The 23394-nt window shown below is 32.5% G+C and overlaps 1 protein-coding gene across 2 annotated transcripts in view; it reads left to right on the forward strand.

Moving 5' to 3' along the window:
* LOC115232602 (choline transporter-like protein 2) overlaps positions 1-23394 on the forward strand; it is a 104843-nt gene that overhangs the window by 25380 nt on the left and 56069 nt on the right. For both annotated transcript variants that reach the window (XM_029802579.2, XM_029802587.2), the window contains exon 2: positions 15566-15614. In XM_029802579.2, coding sequence (XP_029658439.1) covers positions 15566-15614 — 49 coding nt within the window. The remainder of the gene's footprint in view (positions 1-15565; positions 15615-23394) is intronic.

Genomic DNA, 23394 nt, shown 5'->3' on the forward strand with positions numbered 1-23394 from the left:
ACATCTGTTTATACCCCTTCAGGTCTTTTTTTTAGTAGTATTTGAGTTTCTTGGGGTAAATTCATTAGTTTTTTTTTTTTTTTGTTACAAAGAATCTTGCAGATCTGAGGTATCAACTATCTCAACATGATTCACTGATTTTTTTGTGAAAAAGTCACACCTTAGCAGAAGAGGGAACCTGTGGAAGAGGAAGACCTGGGAGGAGGTGGTGAAGTACGACCTTCGAATGTTGGGCCTCATGGAAGCGATGACAAGTGATCGAGTCCTTTGGAGATATGCTGTGCTTGAGAAGACCCAGCAAGCCAAGTGAGGCCGTAACTGTGGCGTATGCCAGTGTAGCATAATTGGTCCATTTAAGAGTACTCTGCAATCATTGGGCAATAAACTGCACTTGCGAAAACCTGTTGAGTTAAGTGAAGTCATCGTCGTGGCCAATGACAGTACTGCCTGATTGGCACCCATGCCGGTGGCACATAAAAAGCACCATTCGAGTGTGGTCAATACCAGTGCTAGCTGACTGGTCCAGTGCTGGTGGCACATAAAATGCACCATTCAAGCATGGTCAATGCCAGTACCACCTGACTGGCCCTCATGGCGGTGGCACATAAAAAGCTCCCACTACACTCTTGGAGTGATTGGCGTCAGGAAAGGCATCCAGCTGTAGAAACTTTGCCAGATCAGATTGGAGCCTGGTGCAGCCTTCTGGCTTGCCAGCTATCAGTCAAACCGTCCAACCCATGCCAGCATGGAAAGCAGACGTTAAATGAAGACAATGTTGATGATGAAGTAAAGAACCAGAATTATTATGTCCTTTATATTTTCATGTAGCATGCATTGTAACATATTTCAATAAACAAACTATATGTATATTGGTAATGTCATAGATAAGGAATGCTTCAAAATATGTAATACTTGAAATATATAATGTAAATTCATTGGATTGTATTTGATGGAATAATTTAAGTTTATACAACACACCTACTTAATTCATCCACCCTTGGTAAAATGATCATTAAAATAATGGTCTGGAATAAAATTTAATATTTATCAACACTTGGTAATACTGGTATATTTATTTCATAATTTTTGTTTATTATTTTGTCCTAAGATTAGGAACAGTGCTCAATAGTTTTAAATTTGTATAAATCCATGGTCAAACTTTGGTGTCTTGTAAAAGCATGAATGCCATATCTTCTCATATTCTTCATATAAGTCGGAAACATATCTCTTATAATTATGTATGCGTGCGCGCACACGCAGACACACACACACCATGTTAAAGCTTTCCGAACAGCAAAGTTGGGAGTTTCAGCTTGTTGGTTTTGTGAGTAGAAAAATTTCAAAAGACTGAATATAATATTAGCACAATTTTCAGAAAATCTCTTTCAGGACTCACAAGGAGAATACTTGTGGCTTCTTATAAGTAATCAATATCCCTCCCCCAGTTAATAACTCCTGCAGTTGCAAAAACAACTTTGCTTCTTTGAACTAGCAAGTCCCATTCTCCCAGTTTCCCACTCCACCCAAATCTGTCTAATACTCCTACCTTGCCCCTCTCATTTCTATGTTGTCTCATACCCACTCTGCTGTCCTACTATAATACTTTTCTTCAATCCTTCCTCTTTAGAGCAGCAACCTTTGCTCTACCCACAATTTCCTTACAGCCATAAAACTATTTAAGTTCAAATTGAACATCAATCATCTCAACCTCACCATGTTCTGGGTGAGCCGGCAAAGGTCATGGACACTACCCTTCCTTCACTGGCTACAAAATAATAATAATAATAATAATAATGATGATGATGATAATGAAACAAATACTATCCACATCTTTTACCATCAACTAAATTTACCGAAGTTTTGTATTTGAGTGTTACTATTTATCCTATTGTCTTGATTTCCAAAGAATGAATTCATTTGGTTGATTAGAACTCTGCTCAAGTTGGCCTTGTACTTAGTCCCAAAAAAAAAATCAGCTTCTTGAGTAATTGGATGAAGAGAGAGAAAGAAGCAGCTTTTGTTAATTTGGATCCAGTGTTTGTGATAAAAGGTTATCACAGACATGTGGACTGTCAGAACCAATAATAGTGGAGGAGGAGGAGGGAGACAAAATCCATATAGTAATTTGTTCTAACATTATATACAATTTTTCTTAATGCTGTGTGCATTACTTGCCAGGTGATTGATATATATATATATATACACACACACACACACACATGCTGCAGAGCACCTGCAATTCCCTTTTATGGATTTATATACAACAAATATATATTTTTTATAATATCTAATGTTTATATCAAAGATTTAGCAGTTAATTCATAGTACCATTATGAATGTGAAAAAATGTCATTTGAATGTTGTTGAAAATTGTAACACTTGAAATGTTGTGGGAATGGAAACATAAAAAATGAGATTAGTAATTAGGATATTAATCAGAAATATAGAACTGTAATCTCCGAAAAGGCAAATATCTAATTATATTTAGAAAAGCATTAAAATTTACATATCTGAAATGTATTGGTGCTATTTTAGCATACACTCTACCCCAGTATTTGTAATCTACACTGTGAAATGACTTGATCTGGATTAGGATTTAGGGTAAAAGTTAGAGGTAAGGTTAGGGTCAGATTGCACACAAAAGTTTAAGTGGCCAGGTAGACTACACACTAAAGTGGCACCATGATGTCATTAAAAAGCAATAAAAGGAATGAGAATTAATCAAATGAATTTTCTAACAAATATTGCCACGAAGCTTCAAACCATTGTTTGAAATGACAAGTGTCTGTCTGTTTTAATCAGTAATAGATCTGTATTGTGTGTCTAATTTATTGTATCTGACATTTTCATTGTCAACAGATGAGTCATTTTCTTTACTTTGTATTTTCAACTTACATGAATTGAACTGAATTTGTTTCCTGTCATATTTTAAATAGTTCTAGATAACCTGTTGCCTTTCAGAAACTCAGCAATACTACATCTAAGTATCTAGAATTTATCATTAACTACTGTTTAAATGGACATCTTATTGAATAAGCATTTTAAAATTGTTGCATTTTTGAGTGTTAAAGCTTTTATATTACTCTTTAACCACTTACAATCACATCAGTTTGGATGTTACATTAATTTTTAAGTCTCCAATTTTACTCTACAAAATTGCTTTCAAATGTCTTTTTTCTATAATCCTGAATAATAATTCTTGTTTCTTAGACATCTGACAGACAGATAGCTTGGTTCTTATTGTTTTCAGTTTTTGCTTTGTTATTCAGATTTTTTTTTTTTTTTTGTGTTGCTAGCAAGTGTTTTTCAGATTTATTTTTCTAGTTTTGAAAATTATCATCATGGAATAGTTTCATGGTGGACAATTTCTTTTTTCTTTATCATACTCAATGTCCTTTTAAGGAAGGGATTTGATAGTTATAGAATAAAGCTCGTACTTATTCTATTTAACTTCGTTCAGGGAACGAATGGAAAAATTGAATTTTGTGCACTTCAGTGCAGTATTTCTTCTACTAATTAGAAATACATTGTTCAAATCTCACCAAGTACAATGTTATATTCATAGTAAAGTATTAGGAAATAGTCCTTATTAGCAGCAGAGATGGTTCTCTTATTTATTAAGGAGGTAGGTTTGAAATATTGCAAAAACACTTGAATGCATATATTATTTTTTTCAGAACAAAAGGAAACGAAAAAACAATTACTGAACCAACTACTTAAAAACCTCTTTCTAGCATAGAAAAAATTGGCAAGTCCTGGGAAGGTTTTGTTTTTTATTTTCAAATAACAAGATTTTGCACATTGATTTTGTGACTCCAGTTCTGAGTCACACAAAGCTGACTTAATGCCTTGGTTATCCATTGAACATTGTATCAACTACCCACAAGTCCCAAACCCCATTATACTTTGTTTTTAGTACAGCATGGGATCAGACCACTCTCCAACATGTAAGTGTAGAATATATATTGTATACTAGTCACATATTCTTAATATTACATGTGGAGAAAGAACCATTTATTATTAGAAACAAAAACTAGATGACTGATAGTAAATATGCCAGGCAAGTTACCTGGGGCCTAATCCTGTTAATCAAAGGCCAGTATTTATTGTGATAAAATTAAAATAGAGAATGCACCTCTATTGCAAGTTAAGAAATAGATTTCTTAGAATTTTGTCTTTATGGGAGATATTCTACTAAATAGCTTTCTTTATAATATTAATCTTTTTAAAACAGTTGGACATTTATTATAATCAACTGTATATTATACCTACTTATTGGATTAAGCTTTTTATATAATAAGGTTACTTGAAGTGAATATAGTTTGGACAATCTGAGTTTTAATATTTAAACTTTTAGGATACAAGGAAAACATTGATAATCATTGCTTGGCTTAGATTGCATTCTTAGTGTGAAGGGATTTCATAGGGATTTATAGGGAGATGAGATTGTATGACATCCATATTTCTCGAAGAGCAATAACAATATAAATTAAGCAAAGTAGCTAGGAGTCAAAATGGTCATAGATTCAGGTCTATAACATACATTTATTCTGCATTGTAGAAGTTTTTTTTTAATTTGAATCTCTTGACACTTGTTGCATTCAGTAACCTAAGTGAGCAAAGCTTATTAAATTAGGAAATTTAGCTATACTTAACAAAAAGAAAAAAATTCCAAGCATTGTAATGTGCACAAAAGTTCAGTCATTCAGATGTTTATGACAGTAAGCATATCAAAGTGGATAAAAGTAGAATATGAAAATACGTAGGAAGATGGACAATTATTGCATATCAAGTAAATTATAAGGAATTTAGTGTCGATAGAGGAAGAAGCTAAAGGTTAACTTGAAATAAGGAGATTGAAAGTGTTGTAAGATAAGTAGTTGAAGACAAGATAAAATGTGAGAAAATTATGCCAGTAAACTAACTTTTCACAATACTTCATGAGACATGAATATGAAAAGACTTAGCTTCTAATATCATAACAGGAAGAAAACATTAACCCTTTCGTTACTGTATTTATTTTGAGATGCTCTGTGCTTCTTTCAGTTACTTTAAATATAACTAAGAATTTAGTAAAATAACTTAGTTATCATTCAGCTAGTGTTAGGAACATAAATTGTGAAAGATTTTAATTCAAAACTTATGAAAATAAGACATTTGTAGCCAGAGCCAGTTTCAGGCAGGCTGGTAACGAAAGGGTTAATATTGTGTTTTTTGGGGGTTTTTTTTAAAGACACTATCCATTATTAAAAGTTACAAGCACAAATCTTGCATTTAGAACAAATATAATAATAATAATAATGCAGTACCAGGCTCTCATGGCTTTTGATCTTAACTGATTGGAAAGTTTTATCATGTACATGTTTTGTTTTGGTATAAAAAGATGGGCTGCAGCAAATATTCTGCTCAGTACCACAGAGTTGCTTGTCAGTTGCTTGACCGTAAGCAGTTGAGCATATCCCTTGGTGGCTGACAATATGTACATCTCTGATCATGAGCAGAAGTAGTGGGGGAGCCATGTGTTGAGAGGAATTCTTTGGAGTTTCAATAATTCACCTCTGGAAGCATGGATGTTTTGTTCATCATCCTTAAACAATTCTAACTGGATCCCACCTACAAGATCATGTGCTGTTTAACTTGATATAAGGTCACCATGTTTGCACATTTGGTTGTGATGCATATGCCTGGTGTACTGTTATCTGACGGTTAGTCATGATGGGTATATTGGGCTTTGTATATTTGTACCCCAGTGTCACTTTGACATGCGCTACTCTCTTACTCAATAGTAATAATCCTTTCTATTATAGGCACTAGGCCTAAAATTTGAGAGGAGAGGGCAAGTTGATTATATCGACCCCAGTGTGTAACTGGTACTTATTTCATTGACCCTGAAAGGATGAAAGGCAAAGTTGACCATGGCAGAATTTGAACTCAGAATGTAAAAATGGACAAAATGCCACTAAGCATTTTGCTTGGCATGCTAACTATTCTGCCAGCTCTCTGAATAATAATAATAATAATAAATAAATAAATAAAACAATACAAAATCTAATCATTATTTTGTATTCTTCTGCTCTAGTCGGTAATTGAAATTTAGTTGGAGAGTGCTGCTTCAGAGTTTCTAATGCCAGCCAAAGGATCTGGCCCATATTTCAGAACTAAAGGGCCTGATTGAAAAGTATTATTTCTGTCACTGAAGGAAATTAGAGCAAACTATATGCAATATCTCTGAATGTAACTATTTTTAACAAACACTATTGAAGGAAATAAGGGGCTATTAACTGACCTATCAATCTTTTGCACTGCAGAATAGATGTAAGTTATAGACCTGAATGTGTGGCCATTTTTGACTCCTAGCTGCTTTGCTTTATTTATATCATTATTGCCCTAGGAGAAATATGGAAATCATACAATCTCATCTCCCACAAATCCCTATGAAATTCTATTACACTATCAATCAGACTTAGTAAGTTTTGTCACAGAAGGACCATCTGGTATGATTATTAAATAAGGACTAAAGACAAAAGACTGTTCAAGCCCTTGATTGATAGGTCAGTTAATAACCTTATTTCCTTTGATAGTGTTAGTTATAAATAGTCATATCCAGAGATATTCCATATAGTTTACTTCCTTCCATAACAGAATCAATACTTTTCAATCAGTCCCTAAATATTGGGCTACCTCTATCAAAAGTGATTCCAGTCAGGGTTGAGAAAAGCAAATTAATTTTAAATGCTATTACCACTTTTATTGAGCATTGATTAGATATGAATAACCATGTAAACTGTTATCAAAACTATCATAAATCCTTATAGAAGTTTTTCTCTGTTTGCATTGGTTTAGTTACTTTGTGGTTATTGTCGGGAGAAGCACATTTCAGTAAATGATGCCTTCAGCATGAAAAGCAATGGTTAGGTCTATGTTAACACATATTGGTCTTATTGTGTCCTCATCCATGAAACATAGACTTCATCATTCTTACTGGAAAAAAAAAAAAATCACTAAATGTGCAAGATTGTGCTTCAGAAAATGGAACTATTCAAAAAATAAATAATTCAGAAATGCCATCTGCATTGAAATGAAATGAATAAATTGTTGGGGGAGCAACCATTAAAAAATGTTAGCTCAACATAATTTTATGATGAAGAAAAAAAATAACATTATTCTATCATTTGCTGTTATTTTCATATTGAAAATATCTGAATTATTTATCCACTGGACAGATTCTATTTTCGGTGTCAACAACTCTACAACTTTTATTTAATAATCTTTTCATTTCTACTTTGGCAAGTGAAGATTGTGCTATGCTGATGTGGACATACTAAGACCAAAGCATGTCTGAAGTTTTTTTCTGTACTAACTGAATAAATGAAAATAATGTTAAATCATTCATCAGTATTGTTTTTTCCCTTCCTGCATAATTAGGTCTAATTAGCATTTCTAATGTTCCTTACATTAAAATAGGTTAATAACAACCTATGTCAGCAAAGTCAGATGTTTTAATTTAAAAAAATCTTTTAAGGTTATAGTTACTTCAAATTTGTAATAAATCTTTGCTTTCACTTGGTATGACTACAAATATATGAAATAGGAAACTTAGAAATTGAAAGTTTACATCTAGAACATAGTAATCTCATGGTTCTAAGGTTTATGTAAAACTTCAATAAATAAAATCCATAGTAGTTAAGTTTGGCATTGGCAGTAGTTTCAAGATTTAAATTTCAAGCCAACAATAAAACCTCACTGCAGTTACATAATCGTCTCAAAACCACAGACGAATCTCATTTCAACCACACAAAAAGGAAAAAAGAAATGTCTATTAATTTTCATGAATGTTGTGCTTAGGTTCCCAACAGCTGCATATGTATGTTTTGTAAGTTCTGGATTGTTTTGTTTTGTAAATCATAAGAATTAAGATCATAGTATTTCTTGAGTTCATTTCCTGCTTTGGAAGTGTAGGCATTTTGATATTATTTTAGTTTAAGAAAAAGTAGTGGAGGGAATATAGAGAGAAAGGGTGGTTGTTTAAATATTGGAAGGCATTTAGTTTCACTCCTATTAGTTAAAAGTTCAAATTCTAACTTGACTTTTATTTTTATTTCTCCAGTGCCAGTAGAAATAAGCAACAAAGAACCTGTAATATACTGATATTAATTCTGTTTGTTGTACCTCCTTTCTCAACAAATATAAATTAGTTTGTCACTAAACATAAGGAAATGTTATTCTGGGTAATGCTACTATATGCTATGATATTTATTCTCTTATTTTTACATAGCTGGCAAAGCTGGAACTATTTTTAGGGGTTTTTCATCGACATAGTGCCATTTGATAGGCATGGCGTTAGCTTCTGTCTGTCTGGGAAATCCATAATATGCTGTAACACACAGTGGAACGTATTTTCTTAAGAGTTCATCTGCTTGTAATTTGGTAAGCAGTGTATCCACCACTGCTTCTTTCTGTGTTGTGATAGGTATTAGGATTTGAAATAACCATGCTGTTATTTAGATAATTTCCCAGTACTCATTATTTATTACTGTTTACATGTGATATTTAAAGCCATTGGGGTTGATTCAGTCACTCACCTACATTACATAGTTGTGCCAAAATTAAAAATCATCATCATTGTCAGTAGCAATAAAGCTAACACAGGCACTTTTGAAGATGTTATAAAATTAAAATGACATTAAGAATTGACTGGTGTTTATTTATTTTAGTAGCTGTCAAAGGATAAAATCAGTCAGCTCTGACATGATTTAAACTATAAAGGGTTGCAACTAAAATACTGTAAGGCATTTTTGTTTGACCTTGCAGTATTTAATCATACTTCTTCACATTCTGATCATAGTTCTCATCCCCTCCAGCAGTAGAGTATCCATATTATTATAGTGAGGTTATTCAGTTGACTATGCCCTACTCTTATAATTTTGTGTCATCATGAAAATTTATCATTGTTTAGTTTTGGACACCTCTAATTAGACCTATGAAACAAAAAATTCCAACTGTGGTCATCTCTCTTGTAAGATGATGAAAGTGGGATTTGAGGGAGATTTGGTTGCCATATATAGCAGTTTGAGCAACTGTGTAGGGGCTGCCCCATTAGCTTGTTTGAACAATGTGGCAGTCAACCTGCTATTCCTTTCCTTGTAGCAGTCTTCCTTTGTTCTCTCTCATTAGTTCACTTACTCAAGGTAGCTGCTCCTCTTACTCCTTCTGTTTTAGTGACTGTCTAATAAACAAATCCGCTGGTCCATTGCAGTTTGATTTTTTTTGTTTTATATATAATACATGGCTTGTATGCTCTTGTGAAGTACAGAATGAGTGACCTTATTAACCTTAACATTGAGTTAATCAAGAAATACCTAAGTCCTTTGATCAAAATTCATGACTACTATTGATTTCATGATAAATAAATACAATTTAATCAGAAGTATATATCGATATTTTTATGGTAAGCAAATACAATCAGAAATATATATTGATAGAATTAATTAGAAATATATAAAAAGCAGGTGATATATATTATTGTGTGATTGATTCACCTTATCCTAATGTGAATCACACATAACCAGATTATACTTAATCATTTAGATCTTAATCTGTGATTAAGTTGGGCTTTTTTCTATTAAAGCTAGACTTTGACTCAGGCTATCCTAGTTATTAAATTGTAATTCTACATATGACCATTGACTCAAATGCTTTGTTTTGTTAATGTTTTATATGCTTCTATGTTTATTAATATGTATACATACTTTTATAATATTAGTATTTCTTTAATGATTTACATACAAGCTCATACATATGCTTTGTACATCTAAACTAAATCAATAGCAAAACTAAGAGTGGTATACTCAATCAGTTACAAGGTTTAAACTTTGAGCCAGTGAGAGTCACTCAACCTGCTAGAAATAGCAATTAAATCTCTCTCAAATCTTGACTTCTGACACATGTGCACGCACACATGCATACACACAGAAGGTAAGAGTGTATCGGATAACATACACCTTCTGAATGAGTTGTTCATAACAAACACCTTTGATCATAAAATGGATGATCTGAGGCTAAGTAATTACTCAGGAAAGTGCTAAAATTATCTATAAACTTCTATTAAATAAAATCATCTAATGCTATATTCCTTGTTGCCTCTGTATGTGTGTGTGTATGTAAAAGACTTATGATGAATTGCTGATATAAAAGACAAAGATGGGAAAGATAAGTTGGAAATCCACTGCTCTACTATAAATAATCCTTTCTACTATAGGCACAATGCCTGAAATTTGCAGGGAGAACCTACTGATGTTTATCAACCCCCTAGTGTTCAACTGGTACTTATTTCATTGACTTCAAAAGGATGAAAAGCAAAGTCAACCTCAGCAGAGTTTGAACCCCAAACAGTAGTAATATGATAATAATAACAACCTTACAGTGTCAAAGGGAAAGAACATTAACAATAGAAATACATACATGATCTTAGACAAAAGAGAAAAAAGCATCACTAAATTAGCAACTGCTTTTGGAACAATTGAAAACATTTAAACTGGACCATTTAAAGCACAAATTAGAAAGAGCATTTTGTTCTTAGAGATAACACCCTGCTAACACCACTGTTTCTACCAGCTACTACCTACTCTTTTCTCTTTATTTGGGATGTCCTGAGGGACGACCTAAATAGATAGACTTTGTTCATTTACAGTACAGATAATCTGCAAGAAAATTTGTCTCAAATGTATCATTCCTAATTACTTCCTCTTGTATGTGTTTATGCAGTATTGTGCATCAATATGTATATATGTATGAATGTACATATGTATGTACATGCACACTCACACAGACATAGAATCTTTGTATGTAGGATGGATACGATTTTGTTTAAATTGGTGCTTGCTTCAGTTATACTTTGATAGTATGTTTCCATATATATGTTTTATCACTGTCCACCACCACATCCTCTTATCATAATTAGCTTCATCAAATCAGCTGTTTGATGTATTTTATATAAGTTTGTAAATTCACCTCTTTCCAACTAATTCACTCCTATAAAATTTATGAGAAGCATGCCTGCTCTTCTATTCTATATATTCACTACAATCAATCTAAAAAACTTCCATGTCTTTAAGTTCTTTCTGTGCACATTACCTATTAATAGTAGTGCAGTAGTTTCTTTCAAGTATAAAATATAAAGTTCTTTGCCAACAGGAAGGCAGTCATGTTTTATATATATGAAGGGAATAAGCAAGAAATTGATAGTACACCTGGTGCACTGTGTACTCAAAATATGAAGTCATCCTCAGCAGACTGATGGAGAACAAGAACTTTAGATGCATTTAAGTGGTTAACAGCAGAAATGTTATTGAAATGAAGTCAGTGAATAGCTTAGATGGATTGCTAGATGTAGTTGATAACTTCTGTTACTTAGGTTCTGGAATGAAGGTAGCAAATGTATAGTTGAAATGGTGTAAAAAGCTCAGGGAAATGTTGAGATATTGGCTTTGTTAGCAAGAAAGTCTCTCTTGTTTGAAGAGATACTATGAATTGTGTAAGACATGTTATGTTGCATGTTAGAGACACAGGAACATTGAATTTTGAAAATAACAGCCAAAAGCAAATGAGATAGACAGGCATTGGATATGGTTAACTGTACCTATATAACTGGCATAGTGTACTTAAAATATACAATATATTTTGGAACTGTTTCAGTCATCATCAAGAGATCATTCATTTAAGAGGTGATGTAACAAGCTAGTTAGACTATAAACCTTCTCAAATAGGATCCATGTTAAGTTGAAAGCAAGCAACCAATTATAAATTTGACTTAATGACTATTGGAAGAACCATTTATTTAAAGGGCGCATCACATAAAAGTCAGCATTTGCAAACTTTTTTTTTTTTGCCTATCCACTATAAAACCTATAAAATAATATATATATCATTGCCCTTTAATTTGTCTTTTGTCAAAGTGGGAAAAATGGTCTGTTTGCACAATGTTTTACTAATAGTTCTACTTAGATTATAATAGCTTGTTGATATTTTGACTTTTTTCTCTTTGCAACTAAAACTGGATATTTGAGTTAAACTGAATGTTTCTGTACATTCAATGAAGCTAGTATTAAATGACTTGATTGAATATTTTTTATCTCTTGAGATAATGCCATAGATTTGTAGGGGCTGGTTATAGCCAGTTAAATTGATTTCCAATATATTGGCAATATTCTTTTATCATCAATTAGCAGAGACACCCAGTGTTGCTCAGGATTTAAATAGCATAGTTTGTATATATGGTACAGTTAAGTTGAAAGGTGATATGGGGAAGTAGAGCATTGAATACGAAACATTTATGGAGTAAATGAAGGGCTAACTCGATTAAGTGTCATGTCCTGCATCTATTTGGAAGATTCCAGGCCCTAACCTTGTTTTGGAAAAGTGGGTGGGGATATGTGATTTTTGAATGCACCAAAAAGCTCTCAGTGGATACATTGTCCTTTGCGACTGTTGGCGCTGCCACTACCACACTGAACAATCAGCAGACATAGGAACTACATCTATATGATAAATTAAGCCTGTGGGCACGCTCAACAGTACCACATGAGAGAAATCTACATGAAGAAATGATAATATATAGAAAGGTGGAGAAATTAAAATAAATACATCATCAAGAGTAACGTTCCTTGAACCAACAAAGCAACCAAGTTATGCAATTGTTTGTATTGTTTACTCAGGAAAGGGGGTTTTCTGTCCCAGGGACCCCATTACTCATTATGTGAAAAATTTTAAGAGCCTAAAACCATCTCTAGAACATAAGTAGTTTATGTTCCCTGTTTGGAGAAAATCAGTTGCAAACTTCAGAAGTTATGCTGGTTTACACACACACACATATCCTCAGTTTATATATATATATATATATGTTCGCTTGGCAGGATTTGAACTCAGAACATTTGCTCTCTCTCTCTCACTATATATATATATATATATATATATATGGCTGTGTGGTAAGTAACTTGCTTACCAACCACATGGCTCCAGGTTCAGTCCCACTGTGTAGCACCTTGAGCAAATGTCTTCTACTATGGCCTTGGGCCAACCAAAGCCTTGTGAATGGATTTGGTAGATGGAAACTGATAGAAGCCCATCACATATATGTATATGTGTGTGTGTCTGTGTTTGTCCCCCTACCAACATCACTTGACAACCAATGCTGGTGCGTTTATGTCCCTGTAACTTAGCAGTTCGGCATAAGAGACCGATAGAATAAGTACTAGGCTTACAAAGACTAAGTCCTGATGAAAGGTGGCACACCAACATGACTGAAACAAGTAAAAGAATAAAAGAATATACATATTGTTTAGAGCTCAAACAATTCTACCATCTGCTCAGACATTATTTTATGCTTTAGGCATCTTTATTGCTTCACAAAACTGATTGGTGCTTGCAGCAATAATAATAATACAACTGTTACTCTATGAGATTGTTGCAATCATACAATGGATAACTGTTATTCAACAATTTTACAATATATTCTAGAAATTTTGCTATTCTAACCATTCAAAATAGGAAGGTTTTTTTTATAAATACAGGGGTCAGATGACAAAAAAGATTTAGAGAGAAGGGCGAAAAAAAAAACAAGAGAATCTTACATTAAAAGGAAGATTGGAAACGGGGAAAGAAACTAGATTAGTATGGAGAGCAAAAGTGAATGAATGAAAAAAACTTATATAGCTGAATTAAAAATCAATGATACAAAAGATATATAGTTAATGTTTAAATTCTGTAATATTTGAAAAACAAGATATAATATAAAATTTGTAATGGAAACATATTTTGATTTTTGTTTTATTATTTTACTTTCTTTACAAAACAACTCCCTAGAGGAAAAAAATTTTAGTATCACTTTTTTTCATTTTCACTTTTACAAGTTTCAGCCATCCATTTGAGATACTGTTATAATTTTTAAAGATGTTTTTAACCTAGTTATTGTATAAATGCAATTAGTTCCATATATTTCTGTTGTTTGTAACAAGTATAATGCAATGCTGCCTTCCACCAAGTTTCCACTATACCAGATAATCCGTGTTCCAACAAGCCAGCCAGGTTTGGAAATATGTAGCACACTTAGTCATGCACTTAATATTATACCAAGAGCATGTTCTGTCTTGTTTGCTGTCTAGACCAACTAGACTGGGTTTCTTGAAGGAAAACATTGTACAGAGTTTGAGCCTGCTATAAAAATGACATAAATACTGTTTGAAAACTAGTGCCATATATAGATTCATTTGAATACGAGGCTTCTTTATTCCACTGCATGTTTTGAGATCTATTTTGTTTTTTTGTACATTCTTTCTACAGTCTTGGAGAACATGCTACAGAAAGATGACCAAGTGAAATCTTGTCTTCAGACAAATGCATAAATTTTAGTATTGAGTATTTGTCTCTCATTAGTACAGACAGTTTTTGTCATCTCTACTTATTTGTTCCTACTTACATATTCAACTACACAACAGACAAGAGACCACGAGATTCCAGTACCCTAGTTTATAGAGAACCTTATTTCAGTCGAAACAGCTACACTCTGGCAGCTGAAATTGTGTTCCCTCAACAAATCATACACTTTTTCACAGTAAAAGTAAAATATATTTTTAAATATTAATTTTGCTATTCATATACTGTGCAGTCTTATCTAAAGTTATTCTTGGAAATTGTTTTTTAAGAAAATACTCATGCACGCGCACAATATTTTATCATCCAAGTAACAGCTTATTGGGGCTTCAAAAACATCATTGCTGACAAAACTTAAACATCAGTCAGAAAAGCTATATAATATAGTAGCAGAATTCATGTTATTTCTTTCATCTCTTTTGACTGTAGTTTAGGCATTCTTTGAAAGTGACATTTAGATATATCATCGCCACCAGCAACGTTACCATTATCATCATCACCCATAACTTGTTGGCATAAGGTTCTCAGTTTTATTTTCATTTTATTTCATTTCATTTCATGAATTTTAATTTCATTATATGAATTGATGAGCACTGCCAAAAACAATAAATATTTTCTCGAAGTATCACAATCTAACACAAACACACACACTATCTCTCTATCTCTATCTCTCTCTCTCTCTTAATATCTAGACTATGTAGTATTCTGTTCACATCATCACTCTTTTTCTTTTCAGTCTCCACTGGTACAAGACAATAAATCAAATTCTTCTATCATTCTTTGACAGTGGGTGGAAAAGTATTTGTCAGACTGTGATAAGGAAGACTTAGAAAACATAATCTATGTCTTTACACAACTGTTTAACTTCTTAAACATTCTAGATAAAATAATCAGAAAATGGTGAATGGGGTATATATATATATATATGTGTACATTTGTCACAATTGGGGAAAATCTCATCTTACTCATGTCTTTTCACTAAAGACTCGCCTAAAACATCTTGTAACAAACCTTAATCTATTATTCTCACCCAACTTGAATCTGAGTATTTATCTTTGGACTAAAAAAAAAAAAAGTCTAATATTATTTTATCTAAATTTAATAACCCAGCCTATTCTTGTTTTTCTTTCTTTTAAAGGTCCACCTATTGCCTATGATCCAACTTTCAGAGGTCCAGTAAAAAGCAGGTAAGGATATTTTACACTGGAGAGAGAGAGAGAGAAATCTTTTGTATATTGCTTTGAGAATTGGAAAACTACCTTGTAATGAGCATAACTCCCAGATAGATATGAGATCCAGCTTGGTAACATTTTTTTTTTAAATCTGTAATACTGTATAATTATATATGTGTGTGTTTATCATCATCATTATACATCTGTTTTCCATGCTGGCATGGGTTGGATGGTTTGACCAAGAACTGGTAAGCCCAGGAGCTGCACCAGATTCCAGTCTAATTTGGTATGATGTCTACAGTTGGATGCCCTTCCTATCATCATCATCATCATCATTTAGCGTCCGCTTTCCATGCTAGCATGGGTTGGACGGTTCAACTGGCGTCTGGGAAGCCAGAAGGCTGTACCAGGCCCAGTCTGATCTGGCAATGTTTCTACGGCTGGATGCCCTTCCTAACACCTATATATATATTACTCTTTACTCTTTTACTCTTTTACTTGTTTCAGTCATTTGACTGTGGCCATGCTGGAGCACCGCCTTTAGTCGAGCAAATCAACCCCGGGACTTATTCTTTGTAAGCCCAGTACTTATTCTATCGGTCTCTTTTGCCGAACCGCTAAGTGACGGGGACGTAAACACACCAGCATCGGTTGTCAAGCAATGCTAGGGGGACAAACACAGACACACACACTTATATATATATACATATATACGACAGGCTTCTTTCAGTTTCCGTCTACCAAATCCACTCACAAGGCATTGGTCGGCCCGGAGCTATAGCAGAAGACACTTGCCCAAGATGCCACGCAGTGGGACTGAACCCAGAACCATGTGGTTGGTTAGCAAGCTACTTACCACACAGCCAATATTAATTAGAGACAAAACCACTATTATGCAAATCAAAAAAAGAAAGACTTAATCCAATACATAAAAAATTTTATATAAATTAAATAAAATTAAGTTATATAAAATTTTTTATGTATTAAGTCTTTCTTTGTTTGATTTGCATAATAGTGGTTTTGTCTCTAATTAATATTATATAATATTTTACTATAAAATTGGATTCAATCCTAAATCTGATTTTCCCTGTAAATTTGGATTTATTCCCTAATATTTATTATTATATATATATATATATATATATATATATATAATATATATATATATATATATATATATATTATATATATATATATATATATAAGAGAGAGAGGGAGTGTGTGTGTGTGTAAAGTGTATGCTTGAACAGTATTGAATTTTGATGTAAAATCTAAAGTCTTCAATACACATTTGTACAGCATTGAATATATGTTTAGTAATGCTTTCATGCATTTGGTGACCAGTATTGAAATCATAATGTGGATGTAACAACAATTACTAAATGCACATTTAGATATATAAGCATACTTAACTCAGTCTTTGGTTTGTTCAATCTCAGTCAAACACTTGTGTAAGTGAAGATGTGGATATATTAAGAGGAGAAAAAAGAATTTGGATTATTGTATTTCATGTCTTAGAAGGTGCACAAGCTTTTAACAAAGCTCAATTTCAACAGTTTTCTATTTTTGCCCTACCATCTGTCAAGCTATTTTAACATTTCTCATTTTAAAATCATAACCTTTGTATTATATAACTAAGGTGTTCCTCACCCACTGTCATGTATTTCAGTTATATTCTAAAATATTCTTAAATGTAAACACATTTCTTAAAACAACTCTGACATGTATTGTTATATTGAAATGATGTTTTGCATACAACTTTAAAAAATGGTTCTTGTACGAATCTGTTTTGGACTTTTTGTCTCCAAAACTACTCTATTTACGCAACTGTGAACAAAATTCAATGACTTGTTATTCCTCTCCTCATTCATTTTATCAAAACCAGGATCACTACAAAGGAACAAAAACACACCTTTTGGTCATAATCTTAAGAATCTAATTCTAAAAATGTAGAATGATAATAAAGCTCTGTGTGCTTAATTGGATAAAGTTATTTTTAAGGGTTGGTTAATAATTTTATTCAAAAGAAGATTGATTGCACTGTCTGAAATGCCATCACACTCCCCAAGGTGCTCTAGGTTGCTACCAAACATAAGTAACAGAAAAAGCAAAATAACATTTTACCCTATTTACCTGCCAGCTGTACATGTTACAGATAGACAGTCTGCTCGGCTTCTCTTCTCTTCTCTTCAAATGGTTCTTACACTCCCTCTTTTCAGTTGCTCCCAACACTTCTCTTTTTTTTTTTTTTAAGAACTTGTATTCATCTCTTGATATAAACATCTAGTTATATAGGACATATAGTATTTCTTTATAATATATTTATAATTATATTATAAAGTAATACTTAATTTATTTAATCAAATCTATTAATTGTGAAACTTTTTTTTAATTCATAAAGAATTGCTGTTATGAAATTCAGCCAATAATTTTAAACCAGATTTATTAGAAATTTATGGTGATATAATTATCAATTATTTAATGCAATTAATTTGCTTATTTTATCCAATATAACATTACCCAATTCTCTTAGAATAGTAAATATTTCTTCCTTTGAAGAAAGCAGGGATATGATCAGATGTTGCTCTTAATCACCATTTAATTGTTGGTAGTTAAACAGTCAACTAATTAATTCAAGTTCTGGATTGTTAGCATGTACTCTGTGGTCTTTAAGATAGTGAAATTGGAGTTTTGTATAGCATTATGCACCTTTAAATATATTGACATTCATTACATTTTTCTGCACTTATATATCCATCATTTGAGTGAAATAGATAATTAGATTAATAATTCTTGTGTATATGTTAATACTAGATGTATGTTTGTGTATGTAATGATAATATTGGAGGTGTATTTGTTGAGAAATAAACCAAAAAAAAAAAAAAGAGAGAGAGAGAGAGAGAGAGTAACGGTGGGAAGCAGCTGGAGAGGATTATGTCTTCTTGCTTAAGTGACAATAATCCATGAGACCCATTGTGTTTGAAGCTAGTTTTAAGGATATAGGTTAATAAACATCTGTCATAAAGAAACATCCCAATACTTCAATTTTATTAAAACTTCATTACAATTTTCAAGAAGAATTATGCAATAAATGATGTTTCAGAATAATTGGATTTACAGAAGAAACTGAAGAGGGTAACATTTTGTTCAGTTCACCTAGATGAATGAACAGGTCACATGTTTTCGTGAGATAATTTAGTTATCCATCAGCATTAGACCAGCATTATGTTTAGGTGAAAATTTTATCACTCCTCCACTCAACTGCTAGTGAAACTGAAAAAGAACTTTTTACTGGCTCTTTTAAAAAGCATTTCCCTTCTGGTTAGTAAAAGAATTAATCTTTGAATAGAGTTTGCTACATTAAAAAAGTGCTCTCTCTCTCTCTCTCTCTCTCTCTCTCTCTCTCTCTCTCATTCCCCCCTCTCACTCTCTCTCTATCATACTTAGAAAATAACTAAACCTCAAAAATACACTAGAACATTCTATGGCTTTCTCTTTCATCAAGCTATATATATCATATATACTTGTTGGTATCATCCATTACATTTTATCTTAATTTTGTCAGTGTGGGTCACCATAAAGTTTTGGATTCTCACCTTTTAATATTTTTATTTTCTGATTTATTATTGGTGAGCGAAATCATACTTCTTAACCACAAAGCTATGTAGTGATTGAAGGAATGGATCCATTCCTTGAAAGTTCAGCAAACTGCTTTCTTGTTTTTATTATTTTTTCTTTCAACATTCATGTTTACATGGTATTAAGATGAAAGGGGTTTTATCAACATTAGCCTCTCTTGAACTTAACGATGTCCTCTCTAATACTAATTCAACACTCTTATGTAATAAGATGATGCCTATTATCTGTCTAGTAGACTAATGTCAGTAGAGAATTTTGACTTTTGCTAGGGACTTCCTAAATATCTTGGTCCATCTCAAGGTTTGTGAATGATATTGGATAGATGCAAATTCTATGGAAGAAGCCCATTGGATGAATTGTACATGTTCTTGGGTGGTATACTTAATCTATCATCTTTTTTTTAACACCATTACCTTGCCCATAAATTATTTTCAACTGTGTCCACTCTACAAGCAGTCAGACTAAATCTGGAGATATTATACAAGCCAAGGTTTTTTTCCTTCCCATCACTGACGATACTGTCTGGAAAAAAAAAAAAAACAACTGAAAGGAAGGTTTGAATTCCTGATGTTGTAGTCATTAACCCTTTAGCATATCTGGCCCAAATATTCTACATGCTTTATGTTCGAAGTGACCTGATATAGTCTCTCACTCCTACACTACAATGTCATTCTAAAACTAAACAATCACATCATCAAAATCTGAAAGCTATAAGATAATGCATGATTAATTTAAAACAACGTGAATAAATAAGCATTACATTTGATAAAGTACTCTGAATGCTTAAGGGTTAATTCAGTTTATTGACCACTGTTATTATGCACTCAGACTCGCACACAATTGCCCCTCATGACTTGCAATAATTTCTAAATAATTTCCCACAAAATTTGGTACTTTTAGTAAAGAGAACCAAATCTTAAAAATCTAAGGAAACCTAAATGAATTTACACAGTGGTGCTTTGTATGAAAGCATTTCCTGTCTTTCCGCTCGTTTCTTGGTGTAACCCAATACTTTTCAAATGTTTGTTGTTACAAGAGTGTAAATATCTGAATGAATAGTAGTGGCATTATATTTATTTTAATTATTGCAATATGTATATTTACAATATATTTGATATATCTTTCTGTATTACCTGTTTATTTCTGTTATGTATTAGGTTATTAGAATTTTCTACCTTATATGGAGATTAATTAAACCCAACATTATTCATGTTCATAATAATTATTATCATCATCATCATCATCTTCTTTGCTTTCTTATTTTCTCTTTTCCTTCCATTTCCTCTTATCTCCAAACTTCACATTCTCTGCCAATTAGAATGTTATTATTACATCTTTCTACAATTGATATCATAACAGATGTTGAAAAATTTAATTTCTGCAGGAAGTTCTTTTTTCTTATAAATTTCATCAATAGAAATGTTACATATTATTATGTGGGAATGTTATTTATTATCATTTTTTATGTCTTTTTCCATGCTTAGCTCTATCTAATCTGTCTTCATCTACACTATGCACATTTTTGTAAGGAATGTAGGTTATAGTCTCAATCCTAGTATATAAACTTAAACTCAGCATATTGACTTAATCCCAATATATTTCTGCTATTTGTTTTATGAAAACCTGGTCAGCATGTTAATTTGCCTGTTCTCAGTAGAATTTGAACTCACAAAGAACAAGACACTAAATTTCACAGCATAATCTGTATTGCTTCATGTCCTATTTATGTGATGTCAATTCTACATAGTTTCTTGAACTGCTAATATTAGAAGCCAAATCTGCTTCAGACTATGGTTTACTATATTAAAAAAGAAAAAATGCATTAGTTAATGTAGTTCAGAGTACACTATTGCTGTGGTGGTGGGAAGAAAGCTGGAAAGGTCATGGTTCTGTTCAATCAGTACTGACATAGGGAGTAAACAACTTCATTCTCTTAAAAATAATGATGTTTGAATAATAATAATAATAATTGTGTACAGTGCTCAGGTGCACTACAACTCATCTAAAGTGTATATATAATCAGGTGTAGTTTCGGCGGATTTCGGAAAGCATGAGGGCCTTAAAGGATGCAGTGTCATGGCAGTCAATAACTGACGCAGGCAGTTTATTCCATGCTTCAGCAGCTCTGAGCGTGAAAAAATGTTTCCGAAAGTCATGGGAGCTGTGTTGTTTTCTGACTTTGTAGGCATGTCCACGTGTGTTAGACACATGGAGTGTTTGACAATAATTACTGACTTTCAATGTATTTGAGAAATAAATTTAAGTTCTTTCTTTTATTTATTAATTAGAATCAGTAATTTAAAAGGAAACTTATAAGACATATCTTTTTTTACACTTCCGTTTCTATAATGATACATTGCATTAAGAGTCCCTTCTTCCAATAACTATTGCTGTATAGTGCAATGATGTTAGAAATACATTTGATCCCACATTGGCTCAAAGGTGATTTGTGAATTCAGCTATAAATTTCTATTGAAAATAAGTCCTTAGCACATGTTCAGATAACCTTTGTACAATCTCGTATAAATAAGGTGACAAAAGATTGTTGGAAATGATTGAAAGAAAGGCAGTCAAGTGAGACCCAAAATGGAGTATTGCTCCCAAATCTGGGATGGTATTGCTGCTATGGACAGACATCTTGGACTGCATCCGTAGAAAGTCCCCGTTACTAACTAGAATTCATTCACTAATGGAAATGCTTCTGGCCCACAGGCTTGTTGTCTCCTCCCCTCTGTTTATCACAGTAACTTCTATTCTTTAGAACTGACTTATCACATACTGCCACCACTCAGGCACCCCTGTACAATTTGTCTTTCTACCTCTAGCCACTCTTGATATGTCCAACCTCCTCGGCCACACACTAACCATTATGTCCATCCCTTTCTCTCTTGAACTTATTTCTAGAATCTACTCCCTAATCATATCCCTCATACAGATATTGACCTGCAACAGTTTAAGCAGTGAAACACTGGGGTCGCTATAATTGACTAGTGCCTTCCCCAAAAATTTCAGGCCTTGTGCCTATAGTAGAAAAGATTATTATTATTATTATAAATGTAGTCATCCTTTTTAAAAAAATATTAAGAGTGGGAGTTAAGGGAGATTAGGTTACTATTTTTGACATGTTGGGCAACTACAATGGTTCCCCTGTTGGCATGTTCTCTTTGCTATACATTGGTCGTCTTTTATCTACTAAATAGTACTACAATTAGAACAGATTTATTTTACTTGGAAGTTATATTTTATTATAAATGACTTAAATATCATCAGTTATTAAATTAGCATTTTGTAATTCAAGTAGTTTCTTATTCTTCCTTCCTCTTATTTTATAACTACAGAAATCTTTATTTTATGAATAAGTTTAAGTTTAAAAGAAATCATGCTGTGATGGTGGGCTTCTGGTGAGTAATGTCTGTTGTGAAGTCCGTTTCTTAATGAAACAATTATTATATTATTAAGAACCACTTTAGTCATCATATATTATATAACAGTAAAGCAAATTGATATAGTTTTTCATGTGTGAGAAAAAAAAAAGAGGATAAAATAACATATAAAGATATAAAGAAAATGTAGTGAACATAATGTTGATTTATGAAATTACATTCTCTCTATAGGTCTGAGTAGAGAGATCACTGAGTGGCTGTGAGAACTGTTTTCATGACAAGATTTTAATAGTAGGTTACGTGTTCTGAGTCAAGAAGATTGGTGGAATATTAATGGAGGAAACTTAGTGAGGGGATGGGAGTTTGCTTGTAAAAGAATTATGGTTTTTAAAGCATCTCATTAACGTGCCGTGACATTGCATCTATTTTTTTTTAACAAGTCTATTTTAAAAGAAGCAATTTTGACAATAAATAGACATGTTTTTCTAACAAAGTGAAAACAAATTATTTACGAGGGTTATTATCTCATGCAGTATAGAAAATCTGAATTAAAATTTCATTAGAAATGAAAGTGTAGAACAAGATAAAAAAAGAATTATAAATGTTTTATTACAATAAAAATATGTATTTCGATATAAATTTTTGCATACATTTTTGAAATTATTTTCAGATGCCTTTGCATATGGGAAATTATTGCATATGTGTGTGTGTGTATGTGTGAGAAGGAGGAGGAGAACAGACAGAGTTCTGGCAAACCATCACTTGATCTTTGT

Source organism: Octopus sinensis, linkage group LG1 (assembly GCF_006345805.1).
Source record: "Octopus sinensis linkage group LG1, ASM634580v1, whole genome shotgun sequence".
NCBI lineage: Eukaryota > Metazoa > Mollusca > Cephalopoda > Octopoda > Octopodidae > Octopus > Octopus sinensis.